The sequence below is a fragment of the Mustela putorius genome, unplaced genomic scaffold, assembly GCF_011764305.1.
Source record: "Mustela putorius furo isolate JIRA1106 unplaced genomic scaffold, ASM1176430v1.1 tig00000765_pilon_pilon_pilon, whole genome shotgun sequence".
Classification (NCBI taxonomy): Eukaryota; Metazoa; Chordata; class Mammalia; order Carnivora; family Mustelidae; genus Mustela; species Mustela putorius.
The window spans coordinates 7,869,196-7,885,512 of record NW_025421470.1 but is presented as its reverse complement, the minus strand read 5'-3'; the positions used below and the strand labels follow the sequence as shown (position 1 = coordinate 7,885,512).

Here is a 16,317-nt window from a genome sequence, read left to right as displayed (position 1 = left end):
TTAAACAACACTGTGATGGTATAGTCAGGTTATTTGCACATTCTATTAATAAAAGCTGCACTTCAGTGAGTTTCCTTGTAGCTAAATTTTTATGCACATCATTAATCATTTCCATGCAATAAATTTCTGGAATGATGATCACATTTTCAAACTTTTTAAAAAATTACTTTATATAAGAATAGTCACTTAACAGTTTTAGTGGTAGACTGAGAATGCAATGTCACTTCCAAAGATACTCACCTGTGGTCCTTTTTTCAAATCTCTGTAATCTGTTTTGTTTTGATTTTTAAGATTTTATTTATTTATTTGACAGACAGAGATCACAAGTGGGCAGAGAGGCAGGCAGAGAGAGAGGAAGGAAAGCAGACTCCCTGCCGAGCAGAGAGCCCGTTGCGGGACTCGATCCCAGGACCCTGAGATCATGACCTGAGCCAAAGGCAGAGGCTTTAATCCACTGAGCCACCCAGGCGCCCTCAAATCTCCATAATCTTTACTTGTTTTTGTTTGACTTTGTTTCTGGAATAAGGTTTACCTGGGAGTTCTAAAGGGTCTTCTTCAGTCTAGCCTCAGCACTTTCTGTGTGGATTTTCACACAAGGGATTACTTTTCATCTGGTCTCTTTATCATATTCCACAGTCAGGTTTTTCATCCTTCTCTGTGCTTTTTACTTTATACTTCAGCTCTCAGTGTTGACCCTCTGAGGGTCATGGAAAAAGATTTTTCAAGATACAGTTTTTTCACATGAGAAAACGTTTCTAATGAGAGAAAACTAATATGCTGATTCGAATGACAAGACTGGTATAGCTGCAGTGGAGCTCCAGTGGATTTATCCGAAAGGCTGGTGTTTCATCTGGTCATGGGCTACACGTTATGGCAACTCTGGAAACGGAGCTCGCAGCCCTTCCATCTGGGAGTGTCAACTTCCTCATGAAGCACCACAGTACATGTAGCTTCTTTCTTAGGGATTTTGTATGAACTCTTTCAATCCACCAATGGATAATGAAAGAGAAAAGACATAAAAGGAATGTTCTGGTTTTTCCTTAAGATATATAATGAGAACTGACACAACCATGGATTGATAATATTACTGATTTCCCAGTTAGGAATGGAAAGCTTGTTTGTCACTTTTAGTAAAGGTGCTGAGATAAACACTTACAGTCTGTTAGGCCTCACCCTTTATTTTACCATAATGTAAGGGTAAGGTTTTATTGAAATGTTTAAGTGTTCCAGGTTGCCCTTTTATTTATTTTTTTTAATGTAAAAACAGCCTTTGATGTTAAACATGAAGATGTTAAATGAAAAATGGTCAGATCTTCAAATTTAGGGCAAGAAACTAAAATTCAGGAGAATATGCTGTCTGCCCACCAGTTCGGGAAGTTTGGTTGATCAGTAATCAGATTTCCTCAAGTGTTTCTACTGGTGAGTCTGCAAGATACATAATACTTTAAAAATAGTTTTCTATGTGGGGCACCTGGGTGGCTCAGTCTGTTAAGCATCTGACTCTTGATTTCCGGTCAGGTCATGATCTCAGGGTTGAGAGATGGAACCCCACATTGGGCTCCATACTCAGTGGGGAGTCTGCTTGAAGATTTTATCCCTCTGTCCCTCCCTCAACACGTGAGCACTCTTGTGGACCCTCTAAAATAAATAAATCTTTAAGAAAAATAGTTTTGCATGTGTGATTATGTTAAATATATCTTTCTGGAGGGCCTGGGTGGCTGAATTGGTTAAGTGCCCGTCTTCTGCTCAGATCATAATTCCCTGGTCCTGGGATTGGGCCCCATGTCCTTGCTGGGCAAGGAACCTACTTCTCCCTCTCCCTCTGCCTGCCACTTCCCCTGCTTGTGCTTGCTGTCTCTCTCTCTCTGTGTCAAATAAAATCTTTAAGAAAATAATGTATATGTAATCTTTCTCATGTTTACATGTTTTCATGTGCACTTTAGTGTTTTTAACTTTTAAAAACATTTCTGAAGTAGACAGTAAGCGATTTCATGTTTTTCTGCTGTTTCAGTGATTCTGCAACTTACCCTGATATGAAGTCTGATGTCCATTCATGGGAATCGTTTCTTTCTAAGGTTAGAAAAGAAACTGAGAAAGCAAAGGTAAGTTATAAAATATTCTGTAATTCTTTCAAAATCTATATGATTGATTATAGTTCTCAGGAGATAGGTTAGTGTCACTGAAACTCTTTTTTGAACTGTTTAAAGCAATATGTATTTTTTTTGTTGTCATTATTAAAAGTTTTTCCTGAAAGTAATGCTGTTTTCTTAATTACATGTCTTAAACTCTGCCTGTAATTGAGAAAATTAGAGAAGTTATATTTGATAAGGCTGTAGAGCATTCCAATTAATATCTAATTTTCAACTTCTTTCAAGAAATAATTGTTCTGATACTTTGCATCTCTGTTATATTTCCTGGAAGAGTGTTGACCATTTGTAAATATTTAGTAAGAAAAAAGTATTAATTCACAATGCTGATTTTCCCTGGGAATTTATTAGACGAGCTTAATACTTTCCCTTCTACCTACAGTCTCAGTATGAAGAACAAATTCAGGCAATTAAAAATGGCTCTCGGCTCAGTGAACTTCCTAAAGTGGAGATTCCCCAGCTTTCATTTCCTATCTGCAGCACAGTAAGTCTGTCACACCTTCTTTTTTTCTTACTTTTTTCTTTTTGTCCGTGTGAAGAAAAGAAAATGGAACAGTAAACCACAGTTTCTTTCTTATTTGGCCAGACTAGATGCTTGTTGTTTGTATTCCAGGAGTGGGGATGAAACGGATTAATAAGTTGCCTTAGTGCTTTCATTATTGGTGCTGCTGGTTAACCCTTTAGGTTTTATAATAAACATTCTTATATAAATGGAAGATGAGTCTTCCTACGTGAGTGTCTGAGGACAGGACTATAGTAAACACAGGGCTGGTACCTCTGCTTTCTTCTCTGGATACTGGTATATGTGTTTCCTGTGTGTGAATGAATAATCCAAGATGATCGGGTGGCTGTGATTTAGACCAACTATGTCTACAGATAAAGTCTTATTCCTAGATGCTGTGGGTATAGGACCAAAATTAAGATCTGTTTTTTCATCAAATATAGACAAAAAAGTGCTATACCTAAGACATACAAAGGTTTTGTTAGTCTGATCTGTTGTATTTTACTGCTAATTTAAGGTATTTGCTGAATCTTTTGAATAATAGTGATTGCTGAACCTGGCTCTGTATTTTAAAATATGCAGCACAGTAATGGAAAACTATTTCTGTTTTGTGGACTTTAAAATTTGGCTACACTAAGTATCACTTTATTGTATTCTCGAGTACGTATTTCTTACTTGGGCACAGAGCAGATATTCAGCCAATACCACATTGAAAAGAATTAAGCCCAAAGGAGATCTGACTAAAAGAATTTAAAGAGGTACTCTATTCGAGAGTTGATTAGAGGTAGGTTTCAGAATATTTGGGGACATTAAAATCTTCTGGTTGTGAAATAGTCTGCAGTAAGGAGACTATTTTCCTTACATCCTGATTAGCACCTTCCTGCCACTGGCAGATCTCTGGGCTGTTCCCCAGCCTGGAGCACCAGCCTCACCCTCCACCTTCTGCCTCTTCCTAAAAGCCCAGTCAAGGCCACCCACATTTGTGCCTCACCCTGTGACCCTTCTGTCAGGTGCGTTAAGTCTCCTTAACATAGGTGACTACACTCGGGAGCTTGATCTTGAAAGTCTCATTCTAGCCAGTACCTTGCTTACTAAGCATGCAAGCTTATTGTGGTTTCACCTGCCAGAAAATGTTTGGGTTCCTGAGTAGCTCAGTTGGTTGATTGTCTGCCTTTCGCTTGGATCGTGATCTCAGAGTCCTGGGATCGAGCCCTGGATGGGGCTCCCTGCTCTGCAGGGGGCCTGCTTCTCCCTTTCCCTCTGCCTGCCGCCTCTCCTGCTTGTGTTCTCTCTCTTTAATAAATAAATAAAATCTTTAAAAATAAAAAATAAAAAAATTTGGAGCACCTTGGTGGCTCAGATGGTTAAGCATCTGCCTTAAGCTCAGGCCATGATCTCCAGATCCTGAGGTGGAGCCCCACATTGGGCTCCCGGCTCATGGGGAGTCTCTTTCTCCCTCTCCCTCTGCCTTTCCCCCTGCTTATGCTCTCTCTGTCTCTCAAATGAATAAATAAAATCTTTTAAAAATTTTGAAATAAAATAAACATAAAAAGGTTTGTGTTCCTCCTGCTTGTGCTTCCTCTCTCAAATAAATAAATAAAATATTTTTAAAAAATAAATAAAACGTTAAAAAGTTTGGCCACTTTGGGGCGCCTGGGTGGCTCAGTGGGTTAAAGCCTCTGTCTTTAGCTCAGGTCATGGTCCTGGGGTCCTCCACTCAGCAGCTTCCCCCTCCCTCTCTGCCTGCCTCTCTGCCTACTTGTGATCTCTGTCTGTCATATAAATAAATAGAATCTTAAAAAAAAAAAAGTTTGGTCACCTTGAACTGAGTAATATACTCTGTTGAGATCCATTTTCTTCTCTCCATAGAAAAACATTTTTCAGGACGCCTGGGTGGCTTAGTTGGTTAAGCAGCTGCCTTCCGCTCAGGTCATGATCCCAGGGTCCCACATCGGGCTCCTTGCTCGGTAGGGAGCCTGCTTTCCTCTGCCTGCCTCTCTGTCTGCCTGTGCTCGCTCGCTCTCTCTACCTCTGTCTCTGACAAATAAATAAATAAAATCTTTATAAAAAAAAGAAAAACATTTTTCTCTGTTGAACTGAGTAAGATAGTAGAGTTTGATGTAGAATTAAAGATCACTTATTTATGTTTCTCAGTTTTGTTTTGGTTTTTTTTTTTTTTTTTTTTTTTGAGATTTATTTGAGAGAGAGTTTGGCAGGGAGGGACAAAGGGAGAATCACAGGCAAACTCTGTGCTGAATGCAGAGCCTGAGGCAGGGCTCTGTCTCACAACCCTGAGGGGTTGGTTGTGAGGGGTTCATGACCTGAACCGAAACCAAGAGTCAGATGCTCAACTGACTGTGCCACCCAGACCCCCCTTTTTATTTTATTTATTTTTTTTTATTTTAGAGAGTATGTGTTTCTAAGTTCTTAGTGGCAGACATGGAAGGGAAAAAAAATGTGAGATCTCAGTAGAATGTTTGCTATTAATTTTTAGTTGTATCTTATATAATTTTATAAATACACAAAAGAATTTTTTTTTTTTTTAAGATTTTATTTATTTATTTGACAGAAAGAGAGATCACAAGTAGGCAGCGAGGCAGGCAGATAGAGGGGGGGAAGCGGGCTCTCTGCTGAGCCGATAGCCCAGCCCGATATGGGGCTCGATCCCAGGACCCTGAGATCATGACCTGAGCTGAAGGCAGAGGCTTAACCCACTGAGCCACCCAGGTGCCCCAACAAAAGAATTTTAATATCTAAGCCTTGGGAACTCTTAGGGTTCCAGGAACTTAAGTAATAAGTGTCCCTAAAAACCATTAGCTTCGTGTGTCATTTCTCCCCCATTCATTCATTGGGTATTTAGTGGTGATCAAGATTAGATGTGGTCTGTTCCCTCAAAGGGCATATGGGTTTGGGAAAGAGAGTCATTAAGCCCATAATTATAAGTAAAGTGTGCCAGGGTTTTTCATAGGAGCAAAAAAATGCTTTAGCAGCATAAATTAGAAGGCATTAACCTAACCTAGAGGTCTGGGCCTCAGCAGAAGATTCCCTGTTGGAGGTCTCAGTGAGTCAGAGATCTGGAATAGGAATTAACTAACCAGTCAGAAGGAAGACATGGGTGTGTGTTTGAGAAAGGGTGGATGGTGTGATACTTGGAGGGTCAGAGTGTTTCAAATGGAAGAAACAGCATATTTGGAGACTAGAAAAACAGAGAATACTTCTTTCATGGATATAAAAGAAGTTCAGTGTGACAGAGGAGGGCTTTGGTGAGAAAAATCATGAAAGTACCCAGGGGCCAGAAAGAAGGGAACCTTGCTCTGTAAGGTGTGTTTAGCAGTTTGACTTTTCCTGAGGTCACTAAGAAGCCAATATAGGTTTCAAGTAAGGCGATGCCATCAGCTCGCCCACAATGGAGAGCAGTGGGAGAGGGGCTCACCGTCAACAGCTGTGTCCTGGCTTAGAGAGTGGGGGTCGGGCTGGAGGGAGAGAGCAGGTTTGAGAGGTATTTAGGATGAACAGTGGAAAGAACTATACTGCCTGTGAGATGGGGCGGGGGGGCATGGTGTGTGTATTTGGGGGAGTTAAGTCAAATCTGGTATTCTGTCCATGAGGGGGACACCCAAGACTGAGCTGAGCCTGATTTTGAAGACACTGAGTTTAAATGGCCTTGGATTTGCCTAAGAGGAAGTTTGGATTTGTAGGTTTGGATCTGAGGAACACATTCAAGACTAGAATCTTTTAAAAAGTGGGCATTATCAGTACTAAGCACAGTCACTGAGGCATGAAAGAATGTGAAATGTCCTGGGGAAAAACGTGAATCTCCACCCCAGCGGCGTCCTAGGGAACATCCACATTAAGGCACAGACAAGCATTAAGAACTGCAGGGAGAGGGGCGCCTGGGTGGCTCAGTCAGTTAAGCATCTGCCTTTGGGTCAGGTCATGATCCCAGGGTCCTGGGACCGAGCCCCGCATGGGGCTTCCTGCTCAGCGGGAAGCCTGCTTCTCCCTCTCCCCATCTCACTGCTTGTGTTCGTTCTCTCACTGTGTCTCTCTCTCTCTGTCAAATAAATAAATAAATAAAATCTTTTTAAAAAAGAAAGAAAGAACTGCAGAGAGAGCCTGGGAAGGGGCTGCAGAGAGGTGGGCGGGAGGCCAGCAGTGTGGAGCCCCGGAGAGCTCATTTTAAAGTGAAGATAAAGAGCAGTTTTCTCAAAACAAAACCGTTTAGTATATTGTATTCAAGTTTCCTGTGCACTTGAGCACCCAAGTTTTATTACAATTAAGCTAAATCGTCAGTCTTGTGCACGGATGTTTCTCATAGTGACCCAAGGACTATGGTATATTCTTCCCAGGTTCTTCCTGCGGGACTTCCTGAGTCTTCAGGCCATGAAGATCACGGAACCTCCACTTCTTCGAGTCATGGGCCTGGAAACCAAACAGCAGTTCCTGAGGATTCAGGTCTGGTCTCTGCCAGTGATGGCCCAGTGGGGGCTTCCTCCCCACCATTAACAGGATTGCTCTGCCATCAGCCCGAAGTTCCCCAGCTGCCAGAGTATAAGAGCACGAGCCATGAAACTCCGCCCAAACAGAGCCTTGTGGCTGATCAGAAACTACCTGTTCTTCCAGGACGTGCTACCCGCTCAAGCCAGTCTCCAAAAAAGCCGTTCAATAGTATTATCGAGCACCTGTCAGTGGTATTCCCATGTTACAACAGGTATGGATATAAAGTGCCTGTGACTCTGTTAAATACTTCGTTGAACTGAGGTTTCCTGATCAGATAACATTATGGCCAGTTAGGGGCTAAAGTGGAAACAACTCCATAGTTGTTTTACTCAGAAAAGATAGGTGCTGCATTTTTTTCTTTTTTTCTTTTGTAAACATAGAGGTGAGCATTATAAACCAACTTTTTGATGTGTGGATCTAGACTGAAAACACTGAATCCTGGTTACTCCACAGTCATCAGAACCTAGGGTAATTTGCTAATATTTTGATGAGGTCAGTAACATGCTCCAGTCCTAGCATGAAGTCCCTAAATGAAAAAACAAAACTGCAGAGCATTAGTTTCGTATCATTTGGGGGAGGAAATACCACCTAGCAAGGAAGGCAGCAACAAATTACACCTTGATAGCACCTCTGATTTGTTAGAGGTGTGATGTTGGGAGGACTGGTGTGATTTGATAGTGAATCAGGCCTGTGGGTGTGTTACAGAGGGTCCTTAAGGGTGGAGATTGCTGCTTTATCTAAGCCAGTGAGTGTTTGCACCACAACCCCTGGCCTCAGTCTCCAGGTTGGTATGAGGGAGCAGAAGTGCTCCCTGTCTCAGCCAAGGAGAGAAGCAGTGAAGGTAGTGTCTCAGGGATACAGCTAGGAAGAGGGGGGAATCCACATCCCAGAATGACCCTCTGTACTCTGTCCCATGTGATTTCTGTCTTTGATACAGTATTAGTTGCAAGTTTTAAAATTACACTTTTGAAACAAAGTAGTGGCTAAATTATAATTGGCTAGAATTAATGTTTTGCATCTATTGGTGGAGCCCTGCTTGTTTAAAAATAAGTATATGCCCATTGGCATATCTACCCTAAGTTTGAGAAATATTGTAAGTTCTCCCAATAGCAGTCCCCATGTCAGTTGTAAAAAATGCTCATCATAGGGGCAGCTAGGTGGCTCAGTGGATTAAAGCCTCTGCCTTTAGCTCAGGTCATGATCCCAGAGTCCTGGGATCGAGCCCCACATCGGGCTGTCTGCTCAGCAGGGAGCCTGCTTCCTCCTCTCTCTCTCTGCCTGCCTCTCTGCCTACCTGTGATCTCTGTCAAATAAATAAATGAAATCTTTAAAAAAAAAATGCTCATTATAATTACCAGAAGTACCTTACAAATAAAATGGTTTGCAATCCTGACTAAATTGGGGAGAGTTTAAACAACTGAATAGAAATGCATCCTGATTTTCTGAAAATTAAAACATTTGAGGTATTAGTGCTTCAAATACCAAGTTCCTATTGATTAATGGTTTAATTCCATCCACTGGTACTTGTGAAATATTCAGGCTTTGAAAACCTTGTTGTCAGGTTTTTTTAAGGAGGCAGTCAACAAATCTAGTTTCCCCCTAGGTAAAGGAGATTTTACTGATTTCAAGTCAGAACCAGTGTTGTGGGATCAGTCATTGATTTAGCATAAAGCTACAATATATCCAGCCTATATGAAATTCGGTTTCAAAGTAGATACAGATATCCCAGATGGATCTAGCAGATTAAACTGTTCTGTTATTTTGAAATTCTAGTAAAATAAATATTTAGAAATAGTACCGGAATTTTCATAACTACTTGTAAAGAGTGATTCTCTTGCTTTTATGTACAGTTACCATTGTTTAATTTTGTTTGTGTGTATTTGGTTTCTTTCTTATAGGTGTTGGGTTAATATGGGCACATAATATTTCCACGTAGTAGAAAACTTTGACTTTCTCTTGTCATTTATCTCCACTTCCTTTTTTTTTTTTTTTTTTTTTTTTTAAAGCACTGAGCTTGCTGGTTTTATTAAAAAAGTACGAAACAAGAACAAGAACTCACTCTCGGGATTGAGTATTGATGAAATTGTCCAAAGAGTGACAGAACACATTCTGGATGAACAGAAAAAGAGAAAGGTCAGTGTTTCATCCAGCTACAATAAAGTGGTCCACTTTGTTTATAAAATATGAGAATGAGAAAAAGCAAAAAAAAAAAAAAACAAAACCCACAACTGTATCCAGCCAAAGTCTGGAGAACTCTTCAGTTAAGATAGAAGATCTGGGTCACTAAACTTGCTTCTTTCCCCACCCACTTTATCTCTGTAGCCAAATTCAAATTCAGGAAAGGATAAGAAATTATCTGAGGCCAACTCTGCTGCTTCTATGACCAGGGCCTCCCAGGGTCCATCCTCCATGATTGCTGGACCATCACCCAAAACCAAGGGACAGAAGACAGAAGATTCCCCTGTGAGTATTACATGTGTGACAGTGGAGTCAGTTTTGTTTTTTTAATGTACAAAATAGTTAATCCATGATTTAGCCCCATTCTTTTCATTTCTAGACCTAATTTATGTGACCTTAAAATTAGAAACCAGGGGCTCCTGGCTGGCTCAGTTTGTAAAGAGTGCAACTCTTGACCTTGGGGCTGTGAGTTTGAGCCCCGTGTTGGCCGTGGATTTACGGTCTCTTAGATGGCTTAGTCACTTAAGCATGGACTCTTGATTTTGGCTCAGGTCATGATCTCAGGGTGAAGACCTTTGACAGGCTCTGCGCTCAGTAGGGAGTGTGTTTGAGATTCTCTCTCTCCCTCTTCCTCTGCCCCTCTCCCACTCGTGTGTGTGCACTCACTCTCACTCTGTCTCACAAATAAATCTTTAAAAAATATTAGAGACGAAATTTAGATGTACTTGAGTGTCCCATTAGAACAGTCTGTGAAACAGTGAGGTCATCTCTGCTTTTGTGGGTATCTGTGGGTCCCTGTTGGGAGACGCCCCTGCACTCTAGACCAGGGGAGTTCTGGCCACATTGTAGGAACTAGGCCTACTGACAGTCAAATACAAGTTAATTTTTATATTAAGTGTGATATTTTGAATAGTTGGGGAAAATGATTTTTGAATCATTTTATTTCCGTGTCACCATGGGCTTTGGAATCCGAGACCTGGTTCTGTCATTTAGTCACACTGTGAGCTCAGATCATACGTGCTTGTTGTGGCTGTTGTGTGGATGACGTGCTGGAATAGAAGGGTCTGACTCTGTGTTCAGGCAGGTCTGGTAGCTTCCCTTCTCTCTCCCCTCAAGTGCCTTAATGGGGCGAGGGGCACTGCAATGTGCTAAACTTGCCTTAATTTGATATACAGATTTAAAATGTTCTTTGTTCTTTTGGGCAGTAAGAATGTTACTTTTACATAGTTTTTTTTTTTTTTCCCCCCATAAAATACTGTGGTAGTTATCTCAGTTGATAAGGCATTATACTTGTCTTTATAATGAAGAAACCGAGGCACAGATGATTCATGCCGCTTGCCAGCACTCCTTCATTCGGTCTGGGTGTGTAGCATGCAATTCCCTAATCCTCACCACCGGGACCCAGCTGATGCTAGGGACTGTGTAGTAGGAACCAAACATGTGGTTGAAAGAGGCCATTCAGGGCTGCATGCTCCGGGTTAAATTCTGGTATAAAGCATGTTTTCCCCTTTTGTCCAATTGTGATACCAGTTTATTTTTTTAAAGATTTTATGTATCTATTTGAGAGAGCATGAGCAAGCCTGAGTCGGGGGAGGAGTAGAGGGAGAAGGAGAAGCAGGCTTCCCGCTTAGCAGGGAGTCTGATGCCAGGACTCAGTGGTGACCTGACCCAAAGGCAGGTGCTTAACTGACTCAGCCACTCGGGCTCCCTGGTATCAGAGTTTAAATGAAATGAAAATTAGAAGAGTTCCTGGCCCCGCAGTGGAGTCAGCGATCCCTGATTGCACAGAATACTAGTTTGCTGGCTTAAACTAAACAGCAAATCTTTGTGTGAATTTGTGTTTTTATTCCTGCTTTTCATTTGTCCACCAATCTTTGGATATTCTCCAAACCGCATACACTCATTTCCCAGAGCGGCTGACTCCAGTCAGAGCACTTAGGAGCACGCGGAGCATTCGCGCAAGACCCCGCCAGAGTGCCTCCCTCTCCCCAGGCTGCTGACGGCCCGGCCCGGGTGCTGTGTGGCCCTCCCGCCGGCCGGATTCTCCGAGCAGTCCTCTCTGACAACCCCCCACCCCCGCCTGAGATCGAATGCAGTCACCGTCAGGGGAGAGAGTACTTTCTGCTTCATGGTTGTTGGCGATCATAAAGTTGTAAAAGCTGACTTATAAGAAGACTGTGCCTTCAAACTGGGACTTAGTTTGATAATCATAGTTAGTTTTTTAAAAATTAAAAGTAGTTTGCTTAATCTTTTCAACTTACAAAAGCAGTGTTGTATACTGTTCATAGTAGCAAATACAAATTCAAAGCCTTTAAAGAACCCCAAAACCCGCCCTCGGGTAACCAGCATTATGATACCAGTATGTATTTTTCTAAACTCCTTTGTGTGTTTATATGTGAATTTAGTCAAAATGATACTTTTTTGTGTCTTTTTTTCCTACTTAGAAATGTATGTGTCCATCTTTTCATGCTAATAAAAATAAGTCCAGTTAACAGGGTTTTTCAAGCCACACCTAGCTCTGAGCTTTGCAGAGGCCTTAATTTGCCCTTCCATGGGACTGACACTTCCCTTGCTCCCCTGACCCTCCCCTCAGGGGCCACAGAGTGGAGACAGAGCACCTCATTTTACTGTATCTACCACATCAGTGCCCCGGGAGAGACAGAAAACCCAGTCAGCAGTTCAGGGTCTTCAGAGCCTTTAGACACTGTCCCCATCTGCATCCCTGACCTTAATCCCACAGCCAGGGCTGCTTTCATTCACTCGCCTGACAGTTTATGGAGAATCATTTTGGGGCCAGGTTCTGTGCCATTTGCTAAGGATATAGATGAACAGGACTGCTTCCTGGCCTTCAGGTGCTCAGAGTTGGGAGGGGAGGAGGAGTTGGAAAATAATGGTGCAGTGTGGGTAGGTGCCGGGAGTTGTAGGGGGACCTTGTATCTGGTGTCCTGGGTGGCACTCGGGTCTGCTTTCACAGAAAGTGCTGTCTGTGCTCACCAGACTGTGTGCTGCTTGAGCCGGAAACTCTCCCATTCAGCTCTGTGCGCTCGCTGCAGCCGCACAATCCCTGACCTCAGATGTTTGCTGAATGAGCCATCAGTTTGTTTTGTTTTGATTTGCACACGTAATCCACATTCATAGAAACTTTAGAAAATAGCAAAGAAAAAAGTTAAATCTCTTAACTGAAAGTAACTGCTGTTTGCATTCTAGATCTTTCCAGGCTCTTTATAAGGTATCTCTCTCTATGCCCATTCTCCTTATTTCAGAAAAATCAATTATGTGATTATATGATACATACTGTTTTATAACCTGCTTTTATTCAGAGGGTTGTTGTCACCAGCTTTTTGTGTCAGGGAATTTTGGACTTCCATTATGATTTCAGTTAGCCCCACAATAGTCCATGGGGTGGATGTTTCATAATTTATGTTTCTGTCCCCAACTGTTAGATAATTAGATGAGTGATTAATTTATAATATTCATACCATAGTTTGGGTGTGGTTTGGGATAATTAGAAATTTGTAATAATTTCCTGGGAACCTATTAGCCATATAAAACATTTTTTCCTATGAGAAAATTAGAACTTTAAAGGTGTATTTTTTCTTTTTTTTGTGTTTGTAATTTTTCTTAAGAAATGCTATTAAAAAATAAGTTGTTCCCTCAGCCTGCTTAGCTATAATTGGGAGTAATTTGCCACCTTAATGACAAAAGTATATAAAGGCCACTTGTAGAAAGAGCTTATGTAATAGAAAGGAATTGAGCTATTCTTTATTACTGGGACACGTTTGTCTCCACAGGCATCGGGGGCAGCTTCCTGTGAACTATGCCATGATATATTCAAATCCAAAAATGTGCGTGCGCTAAAATGTGGACACAAGTTTCACAAAGGGGTAAGAATTCTCTTTGGCCATCCTGATATCATGAATTTTGACTGTTAAGTATTTTGAACATAAAAAGGGACTTTTTTCCCTCGGTGTCAATACTTCTTGTATTTTCAAAGCACTTTCTGCATAAGCCTCCTTGTGCCAGTGTCCATTGTCTCCCTTTTCAAAGATTGCTGCTGTGGAAAAGGGGCCTCCTGGGCTCTGGGGTGTGCACTTCTGCGCACTGTCCTTTCCATCCATCACATCATGGGTGGAGGAGAACAGTCGTAGTTGGCTCCCTCAAATACATTGGTGCTGAAATTCAAAAGAGTGTTTCTTGAAAGGTACTTTCTTACACACATGGATACATAGATGCACAGTGCAACATTTTGTTGATTTAGTGCAGTATATGAAGTACATTTAACATTTTAGAGGAGAAAAGCTAAACCTAACTGGGCCCATTATGCTAGATCCTGGGAGATCCTGACTTAGAAATTTTCAAAATCTTTCGATAAATATTTTGGATGCTGTGGGCATTCATTCTCCATGCCTGCTTCTGGTTAGGTCTCTGCCATGTCAGTTTATTAATCCCTTGAAAAAAGGGATTAAAAACAATACACTTACTAGGAGGAGTCAAGACAGCTCGCAGTCTCTTGTGTGGCCTGTCTCCTGCAGGTTTGGGGGTGTTGTACTTGGGCTCTCAGACTTAACACATACACCAAGCTCTTAGCAGCAACAGGCAGCCACAAGCAACTTGGGACCACAGTGGGTAGAAAGTTTCCAGTCAAGGATGTGGTATGGAGGCTGGTGGGAGGTACAAGAAGCAAGATCAGGCAGAGAGAGAATCGGTTAGAAATTGGGTGAGTCTCAGGACCAAGAAAATGCCAACCCCTGGAATGAAATGCCAAGACTGAAGCTGGAGTGTAGGGAAAGTGGAGGGACAAGGCCGTCCCCCTCAGATCAGGTTGGAAGCCCAGAGTCCATGGGTCAGATTCTGAGGCAAGATGATTTGTCCCTAGGGCTTAGGGCACACCCCTCTCTTGAGTAGGCGTCAGTGATCCTGAGTGTCGGGCAGCTCCAGGCCCCACCAGACATGGAGGTGAACTTAACCATGTCTGTTGAGGAGCAAGATGGGGGAACTAAGGCTCCCCGTGTTCCTGAAGACACTGACTGATTTCATTTTCTCATTTTCAGTGCTTTAAGCAGTGGCTGAAAGGGCAGAGCTCTTGCCCAGCCTGCCTTGCTCAGGATCTCCTGTAAGAAGAGTAGCCAGCACCTTCTGGAAAAGGCCAGCCTGCTTTCCTAGGTAGTCTTCTTCAGTTCACTGAAGAGTAATTTACTGTTTTGTTGAATTGGAAGAATAACAATATATTACTTCTCGTATAAAAAGCAAACATTTGAAGATTCTTTGCACTGTGTGTCGCAATGCTAATAAGTAGAAATCTTTAATACAATTGATGGTAATTCCCCTGCTCTTATTAAACACTTCAGTAATAACAAATAGTGGCTAATAAAATTATGTGTAGCCACATTTCTAAATTGTTGGGGCTGCTTACAGAGGTACCTTCTGAGATGGAAGGCTTCTTTTGGGAAGTGTTGTGAGCACCTCAAAGCAGTACTTGAATTTAAAGTATTCTGACCTATTAAAGTCCCCCAGGTTAAAATTTTTACAAGTCAGTATTCCTTATAACATGCCTACATTTTTCCTCAAAGATTCTGCATTTAAATGGGCTTAAGCAAACACATTTCAATAATCTCTAGTAAATGGTAACATGTCCCCTGATTTAAACCAAAATATTCAAATCTTCTTTTCATGAGACACCATGTGCTTTTGCTTTTTCATTTCATTATTTTATTCCCCCCAGTAGATATATAAAGAGCTTATTTTTCATCACCCAAAAGATGGAGTCTGATTTCTTATTAATGTCAGCCAAGACTTTTTTTTTTTTGCCTTGAAAATTGAGGCTACTTATTCATCACCCAATCCCATATTTGGAACTTCTTTGAATATCTTACTCTTACTAGCAGCATTTGTCCTTTTTCATGAGTTAGAAGACGAATGTTTGGGTATCTTTGTCTAACACATAGTAGGCACCATAGGGAAATAGTCACTATGATTCCCCTCCCTTATCCCACCACCAGAAAGAGGCACTTGTGTAGTTAGGCCGTCCTAGGTGTCTGTGTTTCACTTGTTCTGTGTTTGACATTTGTGCGAAGTAATGCATGCACTCTTATACTGTGGTGTGAGAACAAAACTTTAACTGCATTAGAATCTGTTAAAATACTAGATCTCTTTAGTGATTTGTAGTCAGTGGTAAATATAGAAACGTGAATTCTGGACACATTCCATTTCTCTCAGACATCAACAAAATGTTTTCATTGGGTTCTTTGTTCCCCTGGAAGCTCACAGTCCCAGATTCGTGAACTAATTTGGTCACCTTCCTCAGCCTTGGTTGCTTGTGAGTTTTGATGTCTTAGTGACTTCGTCTATAGATGCTCACTCTTTATTTTGAGGCAGATTCTCCTTGCAGGTCCCTGAAACATTGTCTACATGTTCACAAGAACAGAACTGTAGGTAGATATGTAGGGACCAGTTTGTAGCAGCAGGTACAAAGGAAAAGAAGAGCAGCTGGAGAGTGAGAAAATGTGTTTTGTACATCAAACAGATATTGTGAACATGCCTTACACATGTCCTGGTGTAAGTTTCAAAATAAAGAACATTCTAAAATAATACCGGTTTACTGTCATGCTTGTCCATTTTCCTCAAAAAATTTTTAAAAAGAATTCTGGAAAATTCGAGATACTTACATTATCTTCATTTGGAAAAGAGGAGCCATGATACATCCAAAGACTCTAACCAAGAATCTTAGGAATTTTAGAGCCTGGATCAAAAAACATCCCTCTGTGCTAAATAAAGGTTGCTAAACTCAAGGTCACATGATTGACTATTTTATTTGTGAATAGAAAGTTTATATACAGATGATAGTTTACTGTTTTAGCTATTGTAAGATTTTTCTTGTGAACACATATAAGAATGTTGAAGCTAATCAAATTACATTCCTCAGTATCCATTTTCCTTTGAGGTGCTTATCAATTCATGGACGACTGAGGCCGAGTAGTAGGGTATCTCTTG

The 16,317-nt window shown here is 41.3% G+C and overlaps 1 protein-coding gene across 2 annotated transcripts in view; it reads left to right on the top strand.

The window, feature by feature from the left end:
- Window positions 1-15,915, top strand: part of TTC3 (tetratricopeptide repeat domain 3) — a 130,063-nt gene extending 114,148 nt beyond the window's left edge. The window contains exons 40-46 of one of the 2 annotated variants that reach the window (XM_045084512.1): window positions 2,012-2,102; window positions 2,530-2,631; window positions 6,999-7,360; window positions 9,156-9,282; window positions 9,472-9,612; window positions 13,119-13,211; window positions 14,379-15,915. In XM_045084512.1, the coding sequence (XP_044940447.1) occupies window positions 2,012-2,102; window positions 2,530-2,631; window positions 6,999-7,360; window positions 9,156-9,282; window positions 9,472-9,612; window positions 13,119-13,211; window positions 14,379-14,444 (982 nt within the window). In that variant the 3' untranslated portion in view covers window positions 14,445-15,915. Of the gene's footprint in view, window positions 1-2,011; window positions 2,103-2,529; window positions 2,632-6,998; window positions 7,361-9,155; window positions 9,283-9,471; window positions 9,613-13,118; window positions 13,212-14,378 lie in introns of those variants that run through there. The other variant, XR_006607937.1, reaches the window with a different exon arrangement.
- The last annotated feature ends 402 nt before the right edge of the window (window positions 15,916-16,317 follow it).